This window comes from Vicugna pacos, chromosome X (genome assembly GCF_048564905.1).
Source record: "Vicugna pacos chromosome X, VicPac4, whole genome shotgun sequence".
Lineage (NCBI taxonomy): Eukaryota > Metazoa > Chordata > Mammalia > Artiodactyla > Camelidae > Vicugna > Vicugna pacos.
The window spans coordinates 64,912,734-64,937,947 of NC_133023.1; the positions used below are offsets into that span (position 1 = coordinate 64,912,734).

General features: G+C 34.2%; 1 protein-coding gene across 6 annotated transcripts; it reads left to right on the plus strand.

Annotated features, from left to right (window-relative positions):
- The first annotated feature begins 415 nt into the window (after positions 1 to 415).
- Positions 416 to 24,956, plus strand: ZNF711 (zinc finger protein 711). Of its 6 annotated transcripts, XM_072956115.1 has the most exons (10): positions 416 to 549; positions 2,293 to 2,418; positions 4,017 to 4,121; positions 9,802 to 10,350; positions 16,279 to 16,434; positions 17,140 to 17,277; positions 19,310 to 19,447; positions 20,316 to 20,363; positions 21,618 to 21,761; positions 22,258 to 24,956. In XM_072956115.1, exons 3-10 carry the CDS (start codon positions 4,043 to 4,045, stop codon positions 23,433 to 23,435), a joined length of 2,430 nt encoding a protein of 809 aa, XP_072812216.1. In that variant the 5' UTR covers positions 416 to 549; positions 2,293 to 2,418; positions 4,017 to 4,042; the 3' UTR covers positions 23,436 to 24,956. The 6 variants fall into 6 exon arrangements, with proteins under 6 accessions (XP_072812216.1, XP_031527411.1, XP_072812215.1 ...); XM_031671551.2 differs by lacking the exon at positions 19,310 to 19,447; XM_072956112.1 differs by lacking the exons at positions 416 to 549; positions 19,310 to 19,447 and adding an exon at positions 978 to 1,025.
- Positions 24,957 to 25,214: the final 258 nt, after the last annotated feature.

The window sequence follows — 25,214 nt, forward strand, 5'->3', positions numbered from 1 at the left end:
AATTGGTCAAATCCTCGAGGGTAGGGACGATTTTTTTTAACGTTGTCCAACAGCTATTAGAGGTTCAGTGAGTGGCCATCCAGTCATTGATTTCCCCCCTCCCCCTCCCTCTCCCCTGGGAAACCTGGAAAACAGAAAATCTTTCCACGGAAACTCCTCATGGGCGCGCCAAGATCGAGGCTCGCGCACTGGGACTCGCCCTGCGCTGCAGTCCCCCACTTGGAAGTCCTCGAGGTCTCCCAGCAGAAACTGAGCGCGGGCTTCTCGATCTACCGCGCGCGCGCGCCTGCGCGCGCTCCCTCCTCGGCCCCCTACCCTGCAGCAAGGGGAGCGTGACGTAATGCAACCTCAGCATGTCAGCAGCGATATAAAGGAGGACGGGGCGGCGCGCCTCCCAGACGCAGAGTAGCTTGTGATTGGCTCGAGCTGCGGAACCTCGGAAACCCGAATGTGAGGAGCTTACGGATCCACAGCTGCCGCCCCCCGCAGAAATCCGGAGCGCGGTCAGAATCCAACTGGCGGCGGTGGCGGCGGCGGCGGCAGCAGCAGGTAAGGAGACTCCTGAGGAGAAAGTGGACGGACTTGGATCCGCGGAGCTCAGTGTTGTTCGCGTGACGGGAGGAGAGGCTCCCACCCAGCGTGTAGTGTAGGGCGAAAGGGAACAATGGAAGTGGCGTCTAGTCCTAAGCTTTCCCTCCCCCTCGGACAGACAGTTCTCCTCCGCAGCAGCCGGTGGCTGGAGGAATTGAGAGAATTACTTTCCCCCTCAGCCAACCTCTTCTGCCCTCAGGCCAGAGCCCCCCCGGGGGCGAGAGCCGTCGCTGAGCCCGTCGGTGGTTTAGGGTGAGGGGAAAATGGCGGAAAACAAAACGGTGAAGTGAAGAATGCGGCTTCCCCTGGCATTTTCTCTCAGCGACCCCCCCCAATATTCCTTTCACTTGCAACCCCCCCCACCTCGCCCCCGCCCCCGCCCGCGGCGAATGGTAACCTTGGAATGCGCGAGGGATGGCGGCGTTTGCGAGAAGGTGGTACCGAATCGGGCATTTTAGGGGCTAGGGAGCCGGCAGAGACCGGGGGGGAGGCGGTTCGGGGGGAGCCGTGTGCGGCAACTGTCGTCTCCGCTGAAACACCACCATTTTGGTTCCCAGCCGTCTCCCGTGTAGCGGGGCAGAGGGAGCAGGAGAAGGATGAGGGTTTGGGCAGCACGGCGTGGGTAGCAGCGGTGGCGACCGCTGCACCAAGTGAGAGGGAGGAGGGGAGAGGGTATTCTTGTCTCTTCTCTCCCTGCCTCTCCACTGCGAAGGTTATCTCTTTCGGTTTAAGATCCAGTCAGATGGGTAATATTGGAGAGGGCACGTGTGTGTATTCTGCTCAAAATGATTGAAACTTGGCATGATCGTGGGAAAGGGAGACTTCTGCGGGAAGAGGGTTGCGTCCAAAGCTGCAATACTGCTACTTGCCAGGGCTCCTTTGTCTCCTATCTCTGCAAATACTACTTTCGCATTCTCTTGTTCTGCCGCCTTAGGATTTCTCTTCTATCCCTCACCCTATTTACATCATCCCGAAGCTAGGTCCTGAATGAGCTGTGCTTAGAGGGGTCGGATGAGAGCAAGATGTGTTTTGTTTTGATTTGATTTTTGTTTTGTGATTCCTGTTCCTCGTGCATTGATGGAAAGATGTTTACTTCAGGCGTACTTGGTGGTTACCTCCATTCAGTGAGGATGTGAGATACACTCTCGAGAAGACTGAGAAGCCTAGCTATCTATTGGCTATTGAATACTTAACACACTACTGTTCTCAGACCTCATTCATTATTGATCTTATTGAAACTTCCTATATGGGAGAAAGGTGCTCCAATTTATTTATTTGGTATTCTTACAGTGTGATGTTCCCCCTAATAGTTGCACTATGTGTTAAATTTTACGCTTCACTGAGCACTAGTGCAGGTTTTTCTCTATGGATTTGGCAAGGATAAAGCTTGCCCTTGGTCGGTTCTCTTTCACTTTCCAAAATAAGGTGTTGCTAGTGATTTTTAAAATATGTTTTAGAGAAGATACTGGTTTAGTCAAGTGGTCTAATTCTAAGTGTAATAACGTTGCTTACTTATGTCGTCGTAGGTAGTTGTTTCTGTTAGAATCCCTTCGGTTGCTTTTTGATTGACAGATTTAAGCTTATGAACCCTTCCCAAACTCACCCTGCATGTTAAAGTGTGACGAAAAATTTTTAAGTTGTGTAAGAGATTTGGTTTAAAATGTTTTAACATATCTAATGTTGAGTGTATTTTTACAATAGGTAAAAAGGACGTTTTTCCCAAGAAAATAATAGTTCAGAAGGAACAATAACAAAAAGAAATTGCTGCAGACTGTATTTTACAATATGTAAGAAAATCTACAGTTTCTTCGAGACACTCATATTAAGGTGATTAACAAATTACTTAATGTTTTATCTTGTTTAATAATTAAACAAAATTAAATGTTTAAAACATTTTTAAGAAGTTCGTAATTGTTCTGTTAGTTACGTGGTAAAGAAAGCGGTTGCTCTAATTAAATTTGAAATAGTACACTATTTTAAATTAAAAATAAATACTTTTGGCATTTTAATTTATCTCTGTGGACATATAGGTAGTTTATTGTGAACTCTCTTGGCCCTTCTAGACCTCATTTTGAAGGCAGAAAACAATATGGTATTTGAAAAGAGAAAATACAGCTAAGAATTTCTAAAAATTTGTAATTTTGCTCACACAGAAAGTAATTATTTTGAATTGTTTTAATATACAGAGATGTCACCTACTGCTGTAGAATTGTGATTATACATGACTCAAATGTTGATAAAGATTACTCTGTGAGTCTCTCCTGCCTCCGGGACACCTATAGAACTTTGAGGCAAGGGGAAAAAATTCTTAGTGATCTCCTGTACTTTTTTTAAGGATAGATTAAGTTGTCTTACATGGCAGCTTTCTAAAACTTTCTAAAACTTAATGATGTAACCTCATCTTTTGTGCAATATAGCCCAATTTATTAACCACTCAACTGAAAATGAGGAAGTGTTTTATAAAATTGACAGATTTTTTGGCTGATTTACTTAGAATCTTATGTTTGAAAGGGAAGTATACACACAGTTGTAAGCAATATGTTGAGTGACAGAATCTGACTTTTGGTTCCATACTGTCTGGTGGTCTTAAATATAGGGTAAGTGATTTGAAATTAAATAGGTTGAGCCCTTGCTTTCAAAACTAACATAAGTCTAGCATGACTTTATTAATCATTAATGAAAAAAATCAGTTATACAATTAAAGCTATCAGTTGTACAAGTAAAAGATATTCTAAAAGAAACAATTTGCTAAATGTTTGTATGTGATTGATCTTATCTTTACCATATTTAGGAAGCAGTCATGTTTCATGAGTCCTCAAAACTGTGAGACAAGAGAATGTAGTAGAGTGAGGCCAGACGTCCTTACTGGCTCAAAGAACTCCAGGGATACTGGGATAGAACATTTTACATTATAAGTAGAACCCCGGGATCCAGAGGTGAAACACAAGTTTATCTGCAGAACTACGCTGCAGGGCTGATCTGGGTCTGGAAGAAATGGATGAGAGCCACTGGATGAAATTCACTAATACTAGACATCTGAGTCCTCTAGTAATGTATAAATATCCCAACTATTGTCTGTTGTCATCTTGTTCTCCCTTTTCTTCTTTTATAACCTATATTTTAACTGGAACCTCAATGCTACAGTTTTGTTCTTTTGCTTGTTTCTATCACTTCCCTATGGCTCATCACCCTTACTGTGCTTATTCTCCATTATCTTTGGTTTACTTCCATTTGGCCCTTCTTTTACTTATGGTTGTCACATAAGTCATCTAATAGAGGTTTTTGTTTGTTTGTTTTGTTTTCCTTTGTAATGAAATTTGCACACCTGGTTGAGAGGCACATTTTCAATAGCCATTTTTTTTCTCAAAACTGCTGGCTGTAGCCTAAATGTATTTAAACTATTTTTAAAACCATTTCTTTTACAGAGATTTGTGAATGCATTTTGTTAAGTATGGATTCAGGTGTTGGAAGTCTTGGACTACACACATCAGACTCTAGAATGGCCCATACCATGATTATGCAGGATTTTGGTAAAGCATTTTCTTTGTTGTACTTTTTTTCTTTCTTTTTGAAAAGTCAGAACATACTAAATATAAAATCTATATTAAGGAAGGGGGTAATTACAAGGAAAAATTGTTCTTTTGCTGGGAAAACACATTTGTAGGGCTTATTTTCTTAAAGTGAAGCTATGTGTCAGTAGTCTAGTTAAAATCATTCTTATAATTTTGTGGGCAGTTTGAGGTAAAGAACTTTGGAATATAGTGGTAATATATCATTGGAAATGAAAACCCAATTTGCATAAATACCTGCATCAGTTCTCACATGTAGGAGATACTAAATTGGTTTACTAAAATACAGTTTTGTTGCATTGTTAATAAAGGTGAAAAAGTAAGCACTTCAGTCATTTCAAAGAAGTTAGATGTTTATATAGTGATAGAGGAATATTTTGCACTAAGTGATTAATCATATTCTGATGCCATATCCTCAGAAAGTTGTTACTAATAGCATTACATTTTTCTTTTTTTGAAAAAGAAAAAAATTCCTACTTGAGTGGCCACATTTTTCAGTAGCCTCTTAACAGTAGTCATTTTGATGAAGATGCTAAGATTCCATTGACAGTCAACAAAGAAACTGAATTTGGGCAGAGTCAGTCTGAATGATAGAAGATAGTGAAGTATAAGAGTCAGGGAGAGGGTGGTAAGAATGAAAGAGAAGATCAGAGTGAGAATGGAAAAGACAAATGGTAAATTGGGATAAAAAGTAAACAGAAACATGAGCTATTGTGGAACTGTCAAAGATGAAATTAGGAATGGGGGATTACAACAAGTGATACTTAAGAAAATGCTCCTACTGTTTTCAGATAATATGGTTGAATATGTTTTTTTGTCTCCTGTTGTAAAGCCCACAGTAATGAGAGTCAGAAGAACTGGAGTCTAGTCTTGGCAGTCCTATTAATTATCTGTGTAAACTTGAGCAAATTACTTAATTCACTTTTATGAGGGGTTTGGACTAGATAACATTTAATGTCCTCTCCAGTTCTGTGATTCCTTGACATTCCGTCTGATGGATAAAGCTGCAGTGCGTAGATCAAGATTCAGTGTGGTGGGAATTGAGATGACTATGTAGTTAATTGATGAAATAGAAAGGAATCATAGATTTATTCAGCTGAGTCAGAAGTGAGTTGTGTTGACTAGGGATGATTTAGAAGTGATTTTAGGTGAAAAAGGGATAAATTCTAGAAGAAGGACAAAGAGCTGAAGAGTAAGATTTCAAAAAGAATTTTGTGAATTCTTTGCTAGAGAGAGTTTTTCAAATACTGGCACACTTGAAATTCAGTATGGTAAATTAAGTTTTGGTTGAAATGTCAACTTTTTTACCTCTTAAAAATAAGACATTTTAAGTAGAAGAAACACACTATTTCTTCCATTTAATACAAAATATTGCCTACCCTGTGGCATTTGGTACAGTGCCAGAACCTCCTTCACTCCTAAAGAAGTTGCCCATTAGCAAGTAAAGCTTAATTCCTTTCAAAGATTGAAAAAAAAGTCTAATTGGTGCTGGTGAACATTTACTTGGAGTTCCTCTTACTTTTCTTTCCATTGTCTCTCCTCAGTGTCTTCAGGTTTAATTAATCCCTTATTATATCTAATACTAACCTTTCCAAATTCTAAAATTTCATTAGAAATTAGATACATTCTTTAAGTTTTGGCTAACATCAAAACTTAGATATCTATCTGAAGTCTCATAAATTAATGATATTTGTGAAACATGAAAGTTTACCATTCATAGGTAGCGCTAGCCAGGTAAGCACACTGTGTGGTACAGGATCTCTAAATTCTGTAAGGTTCTTGGTTGGAAAGGGGTAGCAACTATATTAAGAATCTGAACTATTAATTTAATTCAGAAATGTATTGGAACAGTTTCTTTTGAAGGATATTTGAGAGTTTAAATTTTATAGTAGTATACTTTATGTAATAATTTTGCACACATCTCAGTATAATGGTTGGAATCTGTGCCATTTAATTTAGTTGTTAAGATTTCACTGCTAAAAAGAATCCATATTGCTTTGGGATTTCAGCAACAAAATAGTCTTAGATAGTAGCCCAAGACAGACCCAGCAAATACCAAATTTTATGCTGTCCTTCTGGTGAGATTCCAAGTATTCACATTTAAATGTAATAATTTTAGTAAGAAGGGAAATGATGACTTGTTTCTTACTGTTACCTGGTTATCTAATTGATTTCACACTTTTTAAATTATTTTCTTCATATCATTTCTAATTTGCTACCTAGTGAGATAAATTTTTAATGCTCTTTAATGCTGCTTACTGAATGCCTTAACATTTAAATGATTGACTTTTTTGGTAGGTCTTTTAATTCTTTCTCAAACTATTCCTTTAGTAGTGGTTCACTTGGTTAATCCTATAAATTTATTTTTTTTAAAAAAAACGGTCTCTAAAGTAAATAAATTCTATTCTCCTCATTTAACCAAGTGAAAAAAAGCCAGTCTGGGGTGAAACAATGAATTCAGTTCCCAACTTAAACCTTGGGCAATCTTATTTAACCTCTATAAACGATGGTTCCTTCATATTTAAAATGGGGATAATAACACACCATACTATACAGTTCTAAGGCTTAAATGAGGTAATATATGTAAAAGATTTAGGTTGCTTGGTGCATAGTCAGTACTCAATAAATATAGCTTGTGTATAGCTAAAATAAGTGACTTTGTTTAGAAATTCAGTGGAATCTAACAGATGATCTGATAAGAGGAAAGAACAAAATTTAATAAAAGACATCTTGGATCTTGGTCTGAGTAATCTTCCAGTACCCTATAGGGAATTCATCAATTCTTAGTCTAGGGTAAACAAGCATATTTGAATTCATTTTGGTTTAGCCCTGATTTATTTTGACCTACAAGTTCCTGCTAGAGTAAAGGCTAAGCAAGCTGAAAAACACTTATCTTAGAATTCTCCCAAACAGTTTAATCTGAACCCAAGCTAGCACTTACATTATTCTGTCCTCCCATTCTTCCCTAGTGTCTACTCTCAGGAACCAAATTAGCTTCCAACAATGCTCTAAAATAAATGGAATTTCTCACAATTTAAGTCTGACTTGTGAAAAGATTTTATAAAATACTAATTTTGTTGTTCATATACATGGAATTTCAATACTCTGAATTTTATAGGCATAACATTTAATTTTTCCTTACTAAAAACCACATTTCCATTCTGATTGAATACTAAATTTGAACCCCCACCTTCTCCTCACCTCCAGAAATGGCCAGTGGAGTAATGAGGGAATAGAAAGTATTTGTTCTATACATACTCCCTTTCTCTACCAGATTTTTAAGGTTGAGGGCTGTGTCATTTTGAGGTAATACGATGGTTCAGTTGAGAGTTTGAGAATAGGGAAAAGATACAGAAGAGTTGAAAGGAAGGTGATCCTGAAAGGCACCTTTCCCTTCTCATTGTTATTTTTTGATGTGTTAGGGTATTTTTTTAGAGTGAGAGTAGGTTTATTCAGAGAGATGCACACTCCATAGACCCAGTGCAGGCCATCTCAGAAGGCCAGAGAGGCAACAAGGTGTAGGGGTGGGTGTTTAGCTTAAAGTAAAAGTAGATACACACTCCAGAGACAGAGTGCGGGCTGTCTCAGAAGGTGAGAGAGAACAATAGGCTTAGGAGATACACACTCCAGAGGCAGAATGTGGGCCATCTCGATGTGTTAGGGTATTAATAGTGTTCACTCGTCTCCATCCTAACTTACTAACAACTTCCATAATGAATTGGTTAGTAATAGTGGATAATGCATAGCAAGTGGCACCCTTTCAGGTATTACTTTGTAGGCAGTGATCATTATGTTAAAAAAACCAAACTTTGTACTGGATTATTTCGTGTAGATAATTTTGTTATAAGTTAGCCCACAGATTCTCTTAACTTGTTTACTCTACCACTCCAGAGAGGCAGAATATAACAGAATTACTCATGAAGGAATTTTACACCCTTACAATAGTTATAAGGGGGTAGGAATTGGTGTTTACCATCCTGCTCAGGAAAAACATTATTTAAAACTTTCCTTCTGCAGATTTGCTAATTTAGAATTCAGTACAATTTAGAGTCTATGCATGCTTTTTAAATAAACAAATCAAATCTTTATCTAAAATGAGTTGAGTTTTTTCTCCCCAAATCAGATGTTAAAAGATGCTGTACACCAGAAATTGATACAACATTGTAAACTGACTAGACTTCAATAAGAAAGATGCTTTCTAGTTTTGTATATAGTAATTCTCATAAAATAAAGAAGTTCAGGGACTTTTATGTTCATAATACATTTTTTATAATATAAAAACTTATATTTTATTAACTCAATGTAACATGTTAGCAGCCTTTTATGTTTGTGCGTCCTTTTTATTTTTTATTTATTTATTTTTTTTAGATTTGATCTTGTGTATATTTCCCTGTGCTGTACAGTATAATCTTGTTTATCTGTTCTATAATTTTGAAATATCGTCTATCCCTTTTTATTTTAATTTTAATTTTTTGAAATGCTAGACTCACAGGAGGTAGAAAAATAGTCCATGGGGGTCCTGTATACCCTTTACTCATCTTTCTTAAATGGTAACATCTCATATAATTGTAGTACAATGTCAAAAACAGAAAATTGACATTGGTGCACTACTGTTAACTAGACTACAGACCTCATTTGGTTTTCACCATTTTTGTGTGTGTGAGTGTATATAGTTCTATGCAGTTTAATCCCATATGTTAATTTGCGTAGAGACTACTACAATGAAGATACAGAACTGTTCTATCACCATATATATGCTATGCCAATATATTCACACACACCCCCTACCCTTCATCACACCACAATTTCACCCCTCACACTAGAACTGCTAGTCTGTTCTCCATCCCTGAAGTTGTAGGATTTTGAGAATATTATATAAATGATTCCATTTGTACATTATATGGTACAGTAACTGTTGGAAATTTTCTTTTTTTACTTAGCATAATTTTCTTGATATTGATTCAGATTGTTGTGAATATATCAATGGTTTGTCCGGTTTTTATTGCTGAGTAGTATCCCATAGTAAGGATGAGCCAGAGTTGGTTTAACCAGCCATCCATCTGCTAACGGACATTTGGGCTGTTTTCGATTTTTTGCTACTATGAATAAAAGCCTACTATGAACTATTATGAATATTCATATACAGCTTTTTTGTAAACGTATGTTTTAATATATCTGGGAAAATGCCAGAGTGTAATTATTAGGTTGTATTGGTAAGCCCGTGTTTTTTGTAAGAAACTCTCAAATTATTTTCTAGAGTGGCTGCTACTGCTACTGTTAAGAGATCCAGTTTCTCTGCATCCCCACCAACCTGCGGTGTTATCACAGTTTTTTGTTTTAGCTGTTGTAATTGGTATGTGGTAATATCTCACTGTGGCTTTTTTGTTTTACTTGAAAATAAAGTACATTAATTTTAAGGTCTTAATTTAGATTTTACTGACATTGTTTTCACCCACCTCTGCCCTAATTCCTGGTCAGTAATGATTTTTATTGCAGTTAAATTGTGTGATTTTTTAAAATGATAGTTTGGCCAGGGCTGTTTCATATTTAAAAACTATTTTATGTCACCTGATATACTAAGTATAATAATTTTAATTAATAAAATAACTTTACTTTTTTTGGATAATTGTTTGTATTATAGTGGCTGGAATGGCTGGTACTGCACATATCGATGGAGACCATATTGTTGTTTCAGTTCCTGAGGCTGTATTAGTTTCCGATGTTGTCACAGATGATGGGATAACTCTTGATCATGGCCTTGCAGCTGAAGTTGTCCATGGGCCTGATATCATCACCGAGACTGATGTAGTAACAGAAGGTGTAATTGTTCCTGAAGCTGTACTTGAGGCTGATGTTGCTATTGAAGAAGATTTAGAGGAAGATGATGGTGATCACATCTTGACGTCTGAGCTAATTACAGAAACCGTTAGAGTACCTGAGCAGGTTTTTGTGGCTGACCTTGTTACTGGACCTGATGGACACTTAGAACATGTGGTCCAGGACTGTGTTTCAGGAGTCGACTCTCCCACGATGGTATCAGAGGAGGTTCTTGTAACTAATTCAGATACAGAAACTGTTATTCAAGCAGCTGGTGGTGTTCCTGGTTCTACAGTTACTATTAAAACCGAAGATGATGATGATGATGATGATGATGTCAAGAGCACTTCTGAAGACTACTTAATGATATCGTGTAAGTGAAATTTAAAGTCCATAATTACTTGGTAGATTGATTTATATGTAACACGGAAAGGTTTTCTAGGATGAGGAATCTATTCAGTAAAAGTCATGGAAGTCATCTTTTTGAAGAATATTTTTCAAAGCTGTGTTGTTGAGGTGTTTTTTTGAATTTGCTCAATGAAACTCCATACCCACAATGAAGTAAAATAATGCGATTTATTAATATATTAGAACAAAAATATAGATTGGAAGGTTTAAAAAATACAAAATTGTAATGGTAAATATATATATATATATATATATATATATATTTCAAAATGGAAAGTTTGTATGGCCACTGCTTTCTTTTTTCTTTTTTTTTTTAAGTGCAGGGAGGTAATTAAGTTTATTTATTTATTTTAGAGGAGGTACTGGGGATTGAACCCAAGACCTCCTGCATACTAAGTATGTGCTCTACCGCTTGAGCCATAGGCTCCCTCCTGCTTTCTTTTTAATATGACAGGTACTGGAGTTGTCAGTTTAGTTTTGCTTAGGAATTTAAGCATAATGTTAAGAAATGTCTAATTAGTTTTTTCGTTAAATCCTGGAAAAGTAAACCATCAACTCAGATTGTATTCTACAATTCTTCCTGTGTTTATTTTCTATTTGACTATATATGTGTGTGTATAATCTCTGCAAAAATACTTTAAACGTATTTATTTCAGACTGCTTTACAATGTCCTTAAGACATGCTATCGGAATGAGGAAGATAAAAATATCTTGTTTTTGTTTTAAGTGGTAGGTTTGCCTAAACAGCAACAATAATAAAAATCTCATGATAAGTTGTTGATGGAACTTGAGGAAGAAGTGGGTCTATTCTTATAAAATTTGAAGGCATTATGCTAGAAGGAGTAAAGGTTAGATGAAGACTTCACTTTTCCAGGGAGGAATTTTGTTCTTTTTAAGATAAAACACTGTTGATTGGGGGTGCATTACTGGGTAGAATAATTGTGTATGTGTGAAAGTGATTGCATGTTTTATGTGTGCATCAGTGAATTTAAAACTAAAAATAATTTAGATTTACTTAATTTGTAAATATGTTTCTGAAGTCTGAAATGTTAACTTTTTTCCTCTATAAGCACTTTTGAAAGTGAATATGTACGTTGTTTTTAAGGGAATGATTCAAGCCACTAAAAGAACTCTGTGCAAATGTTACTACTTCTTTTTAAATTGATGTGGATTACAAAAGCAACTTCATATTTACATCTTAACCTGGCATGAAAAAAAAAGCAAAACTATAGTTATGGTATGGCAAAAGTCGGTAGTCTTTTCTATACCAAAATAAATTCAATATGCCTTTAAAAGGATACTTGTCAAATTAAAATCTTTGGTATTAAAGTGGTCTAAAATTTAAACGTCATATATATTGTGAATAGGCACACCTTAACATATATTCTATGATTTGATTCTACAAAAGTTTTTTTAACTTTCTAGAATATTTTAATTTCGAATTTTTTTCTTGATATTACCATATATGTCAAATACAAAGACTTCTGTCTTTCTAGTCTAATAAAATTAGACTGAAAATTATAAAGAACATTGTGCTGCTCAGATAATACTTGAACTGCTGTGGGTTCATTTTCGGGGGAATTTAGACTGGGGATTAATTAGCTCCTTAATCATTAGTAAAGAAACAGCAATGATTTTTAAAAATCCCTTTTAAACTTAAGCAATTTTTTATTGTGGAAAATGGGATATACAAAAGTTAAAATTTTTTTATATCATCCATTTTCCCACCACCCAGATCCTTGGCCATTTTTCTAATGGTTAGAATACTCAAATTAGGATGATTTCTCTTTATTACCATTTTCACTTTCTTTATTTTATTCAAAATTTTATTTTTATTTAGTGTTTTCTTCATCTCTTAATCTTCAGTTCATTTTTTTTAACCTCTTGTTATCTGTTGACTATTGAATCTTTCAGGAGTTAGAGAATAAATTGCCTTGAAAGGCCTCAATGTTGATTTTAAAAGGCTGTTTTTTTTCCCAAGATATCTTCAAACAACTCTAAGAGAGAAAGTTGAGGATTTAAAACAGACTTCTGTTGTGTTCCTGAATCCCTAACTATTCCTATAAGGAAACCTTATCAGTAGCTGAGTTTTAGTGGTAGGAGTTTGTCTTCTTTTGGTTTCTGAAGTGCATCTGAGTTATTCCCTCTTTCAGGTCAAATGTCACAATTTCTTTATTTTAGCAGATAGGCTCTTTCACTTGTGCTGAGTAACTTGGAAATTAATATAAGATAACTTTGTCTGTCTAAGGTTATCCCAGGTGTGCTATTCTTTAAAAATACCTAATACCCATAAGACATTCATGGGTGATGATTTCTTTTAAGAAAGCTTTGCTACAGAGGGAGATTCCTTTAATAATGAACCAATATAATGCATTCAAATTATTTTTTTTACCTTTATATAAAATCAGCTTATATTTCTTTCAGAAACATAGTTTTGTATAAAGCAAAATATCTTGGTAGGGTTATTATGGGATGGTTCATCAAACCACCAGTTTCAGGAGTGAAAGAGAAAAAGTTAACATCTTTGTATTTTTTTAAATATAACAGCTTTATTGAGATGTAGTTCACATACCATACAATTCACCCTTTTAAGGTATGCAACTCAGTGGTTTTTAGTATATTTGCAGAATTGTATCACTATCACCATAATTAATTTTAGAATTTTTTCTTCCCCCCAAAAGAAATCCCCATACCCTTTAGCAGTCACCACCTCCTACTCCCGCCACCCATCAGGCAACCACTAATCCAGTTTCTCTCTCTATAGATTTGCTTGTTCTCAACATTTCATATAAATGGAATCATCTAAAATATGGCCTTTTGTGTCTGGCTTCTTTCACTTAGTAGAATGCTTTCAAGGATCATCCATATTGTAGCATGTGTCAGTTCTTTATTCCTTTTTTATCAATGAGTAATATTTCATTATATGGATATGTGGTTTATCCGTTTATAAGGTGATGGACATTTGGATTATTTTTGCTTCTTGGCTATTACAAATAACGCTGCTATTAACATTCTTGTACAAGTATTTGTGGTCATAGATTTTCAGATCTCTTGGGTACATATACCTGCGAGTGGAATATCTTTGTGATTTAAATGTTACTAAGTTTTGTTTGTTTCACATTGTGAAATACAGATCCTTTACACATTGCCTCACCACATCTCTGTGGTACATCAACATACAGTTGACACTTGAACAACACAGGTTTGAACTGTGCGGGCCTACTAATACAAGGAACTTTTTTTTCAATAAATATGTACTACAGTACTACATAATTTGAGGTTGGTTGAATGCACAGATGTGTAACCTCAGATATGGAGGGCCAACTGTAAAGTTACACACTGATTTTCGACTGTGAGTAGTCTCAGTGCCCTTAACCCCCCGCATTGTTCAAGGGTCAGCTGGACTTTATATTGATAATATATTCACCATATAATTTTAGTGGATGTAACATGAAAAGGGTGCAGTAAAAAGCCTACTTAGCTTTAAAAAAGAATATTATATTGTACATTTTGGTAAAATTAAATTTTAATCAAATTGTGCCAACAGGCTGTAGAAGAATATTGAACAGTAGCAAACTTTGCAGTGTTGGCAATTAGTGCATCTTACTCTTTAGCACTAGTAGATTTCTGTGTTGTGTATAATATTACAGGCTTATTATTGGCTGAGATGTAGTATGGATTGAGAAACAATGCTGCAGGACTTGAATATTGCAAGCCTTGTAACAAACAAAAAGGTTAAGCTTGAATTTTGGATATTCTGAGTATTATCTGCATTAAGAAGAGTCTTTGAGGATCTATTTCTAAAGTGTGTTGATTGCCTATTAAGTCTTTGTTAACTTTGTACTTTCTATAACAAAGGATATAGAATAAATCTTGGTAAAGTTAATGGTTTACCTCTTAAAACTGCACACTAACACATTTAATAACTTTATCATCGTCTATGAACTTAAATACAGAACAAGTTTAGTTACTCAATAAATTTCAAAATTGTCCATTCTGAGGAATCTAATCTAAGTAAAAAATAATGGATACACTAAGCTATGGACTTTAAGGAAAGATATAAATGGAATCAGAATAGCAACAGTAATTTCAACACTTCAAGCGAAAATTATGGTACAAAACTGTTGAGAAGTAACCAAACAAATGTCTGTTTCATTTCATGAGCTTAATTTTGTGAATTATAGTTTTAATTCAATTTATCCCAGAAGGAACTGTGTTCTCTTTAAACCATTGAAGTATAATAAAGTAGTATTTATCAAATGAGAGAATTTTTTTCATTAATTTACTGTAAGTTATTCTACCTAAGAAACTCATATTTTGGACACTTTGAGTTTTTTTGTATCCTATGTCTTTATTCCCAAGAATGAGAAAGTACTTTTTTTTCTGAAGGCTTAACTTGACTCTTTTAATTTTTTTGTGATCTCATTGTTTTTTCCAACATATTTTAAAAGAGAAGCTATTGAATCAGTAATATCAGAGTCTTCATCATCTTTTTTTCTTATTTCATTTTAATCTGTCCCATTGTAAAAAAAAAATTGCCCAAAAATGTAGTAATAGAATTAGGGGCAATGATGGAATGAAATTTTTTTTTCTATTTGTTTTGATCATTTAGGTGCTTTCTTTCATAGACAATAAACTATTTGAACTCTTAAATAATGTGGAATCATTTATATTTAATCAGAAAGTTAAATATCTTTGCACTGCGAAAAGAATTTCTGAAATATGTTGCTTTTCACCATTTTGAAAGGCCAAAATAATGTTTTTGAATTTGCATGTTCAAAACTTTGAAACTAAGGTAGAAAAAAAAGTAGACTTTGACCCATTTAGATCTTTCTGAAATTCATATTTTAAGAGTACTGAGTTAATAACTTTTTAATGTCACTTTATTCTGTTTTCAGTGGTTCTGGAATTGTTTAGGTATAGTCAGAGACTTTGTGACTTCATGTTTCATATATGATACTATGATATATATATATATATGTATAGTATGGAGGGAGGAGAAGATTTTTAAATTTAGATTACATTTCAACTTTTATAGAGACAGGACAAATATTGAAATAAAAAATGGTACACATGTAATATTTGGGGGAAAATATTGTTTAATATTTATGTCCAAAGAATAAACTCTATGAATATAATAGTCATTGCATAGCTTGTACATAATAGCCACTTGAAGCTAAATGCTGTCCTTAAAGAATCAAATTTTTAAAGTATACTTCAAATGTAAGTAATATCCTCAGATATTGTTGCTTTATCTTTATATATGATTTTGAAGCAAAGCCTAGAATAGGAAACTTAGAAGTATACAAAATTTCTGATTTGAAGTTGTCTTCCATCGACTCAAGAGGAATTACAAGTATTTACTAAGATTTTATTTTTATGATTTCTGAAAAGCCATTGTTGTGAAATCATTCAGGTGTTTACTGTGTTTCCTCTTTAAATACTAGATTTCATGTTAATTGGTTTTAGACATGGTGCTATTTAATTTTGAATTTGGTGTTTATGTCATCTTATTTTATGAGTACTATGTATTTTAATTTTCTGTTATTGATTTTGGTGTTAGGATTTAACTTAAAATTTTGAACGTGATGGAAGTTTATTTAATCTTTTCCCATACCATTCAAATTAAAGCTGTATAGTTAAGAGTATTTCATATATATAAATTGAAATCTTGAGTAAGTTTTTAATATAATTGTGATCATATAGTGTATCTATCTTGTATACTGTTTTTTCATGAAATATACCACTTTTAATAGTTGCATAATAGATCATTAATTGAATATAGTGGGTAGGTGGTTAACACATTATTTCACGTTGCACTTATTATACTTAACACCCACTAAATGTCAGTGGTACTTTCTGACTGAAATAGTTTCCTCTTTTTATTTTACAGTGGATGATGTTGGGGAAAAATTAGAGCATATGGGGAACACACCGTTAAAAATCGGCAATGATGGCTCACAAGAAGATGTTAAAGAAGATGGATTTGGTTCAGAAGTTATAAAAGTGTATATATTTAAAGCTGAGGCTGAAGATGATGTTGAAATAGGTACAAAGACTAATTTTAATTTGTTGTTATAATAGTTGAAATTAGAACTTAACTTTTTTGGCAACTATTCTAATATTGCCTTCAAAGTACAGATTTTTTATAGGTTTCTTTGGGGATGGAATATTTTTAAATTGTATATAAATATAAAGCAAGAATATAGAACAAGTCAGATCCTTAGACTTTTTCAAACATAAGTAGAGTATTCCAGTTGAAATATCAAATGAGTGGAGGGGATTTGGTTTAGAGTAGGAAATTACAGTTATTTAAGGGCAGGCTAGAAGCTAGAGGTTAGAGGCAGGCTGCTTGGATTTCAAGCCTGGTTCTGCTATTTAGCTGAGTGGTCTTTGGTGATTACTTAACCTCCCTTCTGCCTCAGTTTCTTCATCCATAAAATGGCTGTAATGATAGATAGTAACTACCTTATAAGGCTATAGTGAGGATTAATGCACAGATACATACAAAAGACTTATGTAGTGCTTGGCATATATAAGTGTGATGTAAGTGTTAACATTTGTTATTTCTAAGTGATGACTGAAAATTTAAAGTGCAATTTATAAGAAAATTCTCTTAACTCTTAGAAATTCATATTGGAATATTTGGAGGGAATATTTTTCTAAAGGAAAATATTTTTATATATCCTCCTTATTAACTTAAGGAATTATTTCATTATACTTACTGATTTTGATACGTGTTTTAATTTTTAAGGTGGAACAGAAATTGTCACAGAAAGTGAGTACACCAATGGACATTCTGTAGCTGGAGTGCTTGACCAGAGCCGAATGCAGCGGGAGAAGATGGTTTACATGGCAGTTAAAGATTCTTCTCAAGAAGAAGATGATATCAGTAAGAAAAAACGGCATTGTAGTGACTTATCAGTAGCCATGATGCATTCTTTTTTAAAAAACAAAGCAATCTTAGAGATTCAAGCAGTACATAGGAACAAAGTTCAATAAAATAAGTCTGACCCTTTGCTGTAATTAATTTAAAAGGGAATGGTCCTTTTGACCATTTGTGCATACATTATTTTTCAAATAAACAAAAATAAAATACAATGTTTCAGATACTAGGGATTCAGAGATTGGCAACGTATGGTTCTTGACTTTAGTAGAGCCCACAAATATGTAGGGAATTACTGAGAATCTACTTTGTGTGTGTTATTGAATATGTTGCATATATTATCTCATTTAATTCTCATAACTTATCTCTGAGGTAGGTGGTATTATCCCTGTTTTATGGAAGGAAAAGTGTTCAAGGAAATTAAGCAATTGCCCAAGATCATTCCAATATTAAGAGAGGAAGGTAGGATTTGAACTCATGTCTGTCTAATTTTACTGCCAGTGCTCTTTGCACATGGCAGTGAGCACTGTTGGCCTCTCTCTTTCAATTTAGCAGTGGAAGGGCTAACTGGTTGTTCTTCTGCCACTGAGGGATTAGCTGAGTAAGTATTCTTCCAGTCAAGCTGCCAGGATTGTATTATTGTGCCTTTGATGGTCTCCGAGTAGTTGGCTACTTAAGGTTTCTTGGGGCTGAGTACCACAGGGTGAAAAAAAATCTCCTCAGATTTCCTTTCCTGCCCTGGTACACATTTTCTTATGAAGACATTTTACTCTCTGCCTACTTTCTCCTCCCTTTAGTGTAGGAATATAGCCCTTCCCTAAGGTTTTTTTCTGTCTTCTTGCCATGCTGAGACAAAAAATGCTTTGTTTTGCCCTAGAAGATGAAGAGCCTCCACTTCAGTGCATTACTTTGACAATGCTTATAGACTTTACCTGTACTGCACTATGATCCCCACTCCTCAAATTTCCTTCCCTAGAAGCTATGAAGAGCTGAATTCCAATCCCAAACGTGAATAATATGCCACAGCTGAAAATATCAAAACAAATGAGTCTAGAGGATTTGGTTGGAGAGAAAAAGAGTTAAATAATTTCTCTTTGGTCTCTAAATTCTTTATTTTTTTGAATCACTGATCAGTAAAAAGGGACACAGTAGAAGGTGAGAGACTGAGGGTTAGGTTAGCTGATGCCACAATTCCATGGGGATGTAGAAAACTTAGACCAACGTCTTTTTCTGACTAATTGAAAGAAGGGAAAACTAGAAGAAGGATACCTTTATCCCCCACATTTTTTCCACATTTTTCAATAGTGAATAGAAAGTCCCAGTATGTGAATCAAATGAAAAGCATAAATTCGAGCCAATTTTCTATATAACAGGTTAAATCTAAATGGATTATTTCACATAAAATATACTAATTGACTATCTAGATTTAAATTCTTTTTACACCAATATACTGCATTTTGTTAAATGAGTCTCACGTAATGCTTTTGTCATCAGTAGGGTCTCTGAAAATCCTGCTTCTTAAAGGGTGTCCACATATCCTTGAGCACCAGTATTTTATATAATATATATGTATATAGTTTTAATGATCTCCATTTTTAATTCTTTTTCAGTTACTAGTATTTTTTATTATTTTTCATTGCATGTACAGTACTACATTTAAGTTATATTATGTGGTATAGCATGGACCACTTTCTAGTATTGATTCTATGGGAAGTGCTTTCTGAGTTCCAAAGAATTATCAGACAGAATTATGGAATACAACTCTTATAAATTTGCAATGCCCAATGGACTGTAAAATCAGTATATTTCAAGCGCACATGTTTTATACAATCTAAAAGTCATTTTCACAGGACTAGGTTCCAAGAGGAGAATAAGAATTCTAATAAATAAATTGGCACTAGCCTCCAAAGTGCCTAATGTAATTTTTAAATTAACCAAATTGAAATCTTGAAAGTTGAAAGATTTAAATTGTTTGGAAAATTTTACCCATTTATTAAATATTTGGGGTTATAAACAAGCAATTATTTCTAAAATTTAGGTTGCGCTGAAATAGCAGATGAAGTTTACATGGAAGTCATTGTAGGGGAAGAGGAAGGAACTTCTCTCCCTGAGACTCAGCTTGAGGACTCTGATGTTAATAAAACAATTGTCCCTGTTGTCTGGGCTGCGGCATATGGTAGGACACTGGCATTTTTTCACCTGATAAGTACATAACATATCTATTTGATCAGCCTTTAGGTCATTAAATATGCTATGCTAATGCCCCCCATGAGTTGGCTAATATAAAATGTTTTGCTGTGGACCGATTCATCTCTAGTTACTTACATGATTTTCATACCACATATCTTGTGTTATTTAAAATGAACCTTGCTTAATGCATTGTATTTTTCAGTAGGGTTTATTTTAAATCCTACCTGTATACGTGAGTGCCATAAAAATTTTATTTTTTCTAAAATAGGACTGTCCTTTGAAAATTGAAATATTCCCCTTTTGGAAAAACTTATTTCATGTATTAACACCACAAATAATAAGATATTGAGGTTTTGAAAAGGAACAGAAATCCAGGTGTGCTCTTCTAGGAAGTACGTAATGGAAGGTAAATTTATCAAGTTATTTATTTCCCTTTCTATTTTATCTCATTCCTAGTAATTTACAAGATGGTTCAGGTATACTCTTTACTTTGAAAAATTTTGTTGTTCAAATGCATTAATTTATCTTAACTTGGTTTTTCCAAAGGTTCACTCATTCGGCAGTCATTTATTGAACATCTTCAATTTTGAGGGTATTCTGCAGAAAGAAATATCTACCCAGGTTTTATTTTAAAAGTAAGGTTTTTTTGGATGTTAATAGTTCCAAGGATGCTGACAGCACCCCTTATTTTCAGTGTGTGAAATTATCTAATCTATGGGAGTGGAATAACTCAGCAACAAAAAAAGTTTAATCCAAGGAGCGGTGGTCAAAGTAAGATTTGGTAGATTGAGATGTAATCCACCAATAATCTTTATACTTGGTCTAGCAGTTTTTAATAATCTTTTTTTTTTTAGGAGATGAAAGAAGAGTTTCTCGAAGGTATGAAGATTGTCAGTCATCAGGTGAGAGAGCATTATATGTGAGATCTAAGTTAAGTAGCTGGTTTTATTTACTGCTTGGTATATATAGGGTTATTAGTTTGTGTGTACAGACACATTCGTTGAACTCTACTTGCCTGATCATATCTGGTTATAAGAATTTACCTCTTTGAGGGACTGATTAATTTATGTGCGTTATTCTATGAATGCAATTCATTTTAAATTTACCTATAGATAGCAAATATTAGGCCACTTACTACATATGCTATAAAAGATTGCTATGGAAAAAATTATAAAATAGAAATTATTTGACATAAAAGTAAAAATTATTCATGATATCAACCACTTATTAATGTCTTCTTTGGGGTGGAAATGTTTTCTTAATTTCTATGGCAACCAGTAAATTTATATAGCTGTTGCATAAAACTCATGTCCCAGCTTAATTTTTTTTTCAAGTTTTAATATACTTCATATAGTGTTATTTATTCCATGGTTGATAGTTTTTATTTTCTTAAGCAAGGAGACTTTTTTTTTATGATAACGTGTCTTACTGTTCTGTTTCTATCTTTAGGAGGTATTTGACTCTAAATTTAACTAGATTTCAGTGGAATTGATGAGAGTCATATATATCACAGCATTTAAGCTAAACAGTTTCTTAGGTCTACATTTTTAAGCTAAATTGTATAACATAAGATAGTGTGAGAACTGAGACTTTATTAAGTACTTTATTTTGTATACACTGATCCCGCTGAAATTATGGTAAATTGACTGCCACATTTATCTTAACACTTTAAAAAATTAATCTTAATACTTTTAACATGAAGTAAAGGTATTCTAAAGCATAAATACAAGAAATCTGTTGTTTGTCATGTATTACAGTCACCATGATTGTATTGGTTAACTAACACATAAAAATTTCTTTGCCAAATCTCTTAAATTTCATTGTCCTTCACTGATGAGAAATTTATCTGATGCCAAGACTTTGTTTAAGGTCATAGAATTAAGTTTCTTACATTATATTCACCTTACCAGTTTATTCCTTTAGGATTAGTAAATTGGGATATTTTAAAGTTAATTTCACGTGATATTGTATTAAAAGTGTTTGCATATATACATGTGTGTGAGAGAGTGTAAAAAAGAAAGGAGACAATGGATATACTTTGTGAAATTCAGTACCACAGTGGCCACTTGATGCCATGTCATCTCTAGTAATTTATCTAACCAAAACCAAAAAGTATAAATACATGTAGTTTCATGGTATATCGATTTATTTTTCAGGAAATACTTTGGACTCAGCGTTAGAAAACAGAAGCAGTACAGCAGCACAGTACCTTCAAATTTGTGATAGCATTAATACAAATAAAGTACTTAAACAAAAAGCTAAGAAGAGGAGAAGGGGAGAAACCAGGCAGTGGCAAACAGGTAAAATACTAATACTTTGCTTTATGAATATTATAATTCCTTTAAATGAGGAAGTATTTTTTGTAACCCAAGAATATAAGTCAGTTGTTTATAGTGTAGTCCTACTCACATGTACCTGTTTGTGTTTCATCTAAATAGTTCGGTTTTTTAAGTGTTTTACTGGTACTTAATAAAACTGTGCTTGTTTGCTCTTTACCTAAATGATGTTTTTAAGGAGGATTTCATGTTGGTTTAATAAACGGTGCCTGTTTCTAGTTTGCAAAGTGCACATGATACAGCATTTTGGCAGCTGAGTAGTCTATAGTAGAGTGCTCACTTTTTAGTGAGCTACTTTGTTATAAATTGCTTTTCATATGCATTTTATCTTACAGGATTTTATTTCACTAGTATAGTTCTCACATTGTGAATGTCAGCTAATTTTCGCACCTTTGCTGTAAAACCCTTTTAAAACAGTCTGGCCAAATGTCACAACTTCCCTTTTTTTTTTTTAATCTAGCTGTTATAATAGGCCCTGATGGACAGCCCCTGACAGTATACCCTTGCCATATTTGCACAAAAAAGTTTAAATCCAGGGGATTCTTGAAAAGACACATGAAGAATCATCCTGATCATTTGATGAGAAAAAAATATCAGTGTACAGATTGTGACTTTACAACTAACAAGAAAGTGAGTTTCCATAACCATTTAGAAAGCCATAAGCTTATAAACAAAGTTGACAAAACCCATGAATTTACGGAATACACACGAAGATACAGAGAGGCTAGTCCACTGAGTTCAAATAAACTTATATTAAGAGACAAGGAGCCGAAGATGCACAAGTGCAAATACTGTGACTATGAAACTGCAGAACAAGGACTGTTAAACCGACATTTACTGGCTGTCCACAGCAAAAATTTTCCTCATGTTTGTGTTGAGTGTGGGAAGGGCTTTCGACATCCTTCTGAACTCAAGAAGCATATGAGAACCCATACTGGTGAGAAGCCATATCAGTGTCAGTATTGTGTCTTCAGGTGTGCAGATCAATCAAATCTGAAAACTCACATTAAGTCTAAGCATGGTAACAATTTGCCATATAAATGTGAGCATTGTCCCCAAGCATTTGGTGATGAGAGGGAGCTTCAACGCCATCTGGATTTATTTCAAGGACATAAGACACACCAGTGTCCTCATTGTGACCATAAGAGCACCAACTCAAGTGACCTTAAACGGCACATCATATCTGTCCACACTAAGGACTTTCCTCACAAATGTGAGGTCTGTGATAAAGGTTTCCATCGGCCTTCTGAGCTCAAAAAGCATAGTGATATCCATAAGGGTAGGAAGATTCATCAGTGTAGACACTGTGACTTTAAAACATCAGATCCATTTATTCTTAGTGGCCATATCCTTTCAGTTCATACTAAGGATCAGTCATTGAAGTGTAAAAGGTGCAAAAGAGGGTTCAGACAACAAAATGAGCTCAAAAAGCATATGAAGACTCACACTGGAAGGAAGATTTACCAATGTGAGTATTGTGAATACAGCACTACAGATGCGTCTGGCTTTAAACGGCATGTGATATCAATACATACAAAAGACTATCCACACAGGTGTGAATTCTGCAAGAAGGGATTCCGAAGACCATCAGAAAAAAACCAGCATATTATGAGACACCACAAAGAGGCTCTTATGTAATAAGATCAATATAAAGAAAGAAGCTATTTAGAAAATATAATATGCTACATGGGAAGATAATTTCACAAACTTCCATCTGGTTACAAAGCTTGATATTAAATTTGCATTCTTTTTATTAAAGATCTTAAGATATTTGAATTGATGGGGGGTTTCATAGCCCTCTGAAAATTAAAGAATTTAAGGAGCACCATAGAATGGTTGCAGAAAAACCTTATTGTCTATTTAAATAGTATTATATGCATAATTAAACTACAGAGGGGAAGAGCAAAGACAACCACTTTATTTGGCTGATCATACTAGAGACAAATGTTTCTGAAAAGATCATACCTAATTAAGGAGTTTAGCGATGCTTTACTATGGTAAGCAAACCTCACTTTTACACAATTTTAGAAATGAGGTGGGGTCATCCATCAGTCACTTAGTCATTGAGCCTTTTATATGGTACCTGGAAATTGAATTCCAGAAATGGCAAGTTTTATGCATTCATTAAAAAAAATTTTTGTGCATTCATTTAAAAAAATTTCACTGGAGAACTGGTTAGATTAATTCAATACTATTTAAAAGAATTTCAGAGCTGCTAAGATTTTACCATGGGATAGGATGTTTAAATATAGCATTCTGTGCTGAAGTCTAAGGTGAGGTCTAAAGATTAAAGTTCCCTTTTTTCTGATGTTCAAGTTGATTGTTGTTCAGTATGGCAGTTATGACAAAAGTATATTTGAGTCAAATGTGGCTTTCTAAAATGGATGCAACAGTAGTGTTGCAAAAGTTAGCACTATATTTCTTAATGACCTAAAGATTAAATTGAGAGAACACAGTTTTCTTAACTATTATAATGTTTAGAGGTTTTTTTAGGACAGTTTTAGCAAGTATGATTGTTCTAGTCTTACTTGCTCTAATGTTTAAAGGTGCAATTTTATGCCATTATTGAAATTTTTGATTTTTAGAATCTATACACCATGTTATTAACATGCATTTTCAATATGAGGCAGTATTTATGCAGTATTTAACAAAACACTATGCTGCCAATAGTTTGGAGGTGGATATTCAGTTTACAGTGTGTAAATTTAAAATATGCATCCCTTTAACAACACTTTGTGTTAGCATGCTGCAAATCAAAATGGCGCTTAATATTAAAAAGCTGGTTTAGGGAAATTTAATGAAAATCTTGTTCATAAATGTAATGCATATGATGTGTACTTTTAAGTTTTAGTTGCTTCATGTTTACACTCAGCTGTTCAGCATAATTAAAATGTAATTTTACTTCATGCTATATTGTGGCTTTGTGTTTCAAATAATGTTCACCTTTCTGTTTTTGCACCAGATAAGAATCAGTTCCTTGAGAATAAATTTTTTATCTTTCTTAACTTCAGAATATTAAATTTGGAAAATCTAAAATTGTGTGTCATGTGGTTGTAAATGATGTACACGCTGTAAAATAAGATTGTCACTGTTACGTGGAATTATTATTTCTAAATGTTACTCATTGAAATGAGCATACAATAAAAAGCATTTATTGCACTTCAAGGTTTTATGAGTTTATTTAAAGCTGTGTTGTAATATTCAATTTTTATTAAAAGACTTTTCACTTAAAATTGCTCTTAGGCAATTTTGTCTGCAGTTTAACATCTTGGAGAATTTTGTGAAGTAACAGCTACATGAGCTAGGAATTTAAACAGGAATTTATCATTGTGGCATGATTATTCCTCAGAAATTTGTGATTTTCTAAAACCATGATGGAATGCTTTAAAGTTGCCCATCTTAAGACTTAGTATTATA

Bases quoted from the DNA above. Each gene is read 5' to 3' on its own strand.
- ZNF711 (XM_072956115.1), top strand. From the start codon at position 4,043: ATGGATTCAGGTGTTGGAAGTCTTGGACTACACACATCAGACTCTAGA. The intron at 10,351-16,278 runs GTAAGTGAAATT...TTTATTTTACAG, and splicing joins AGACTACTTAATGATATCGT to TGGATGATGTTGGGGAAAAA. The intron at 17,278-19,309 runs GTAAGAAAAAAC...TCTAAAATTTAG, and splicing joins TCAAGAAGAAGATGATATCA to GTTGCGCTGAAATAGCAGAT.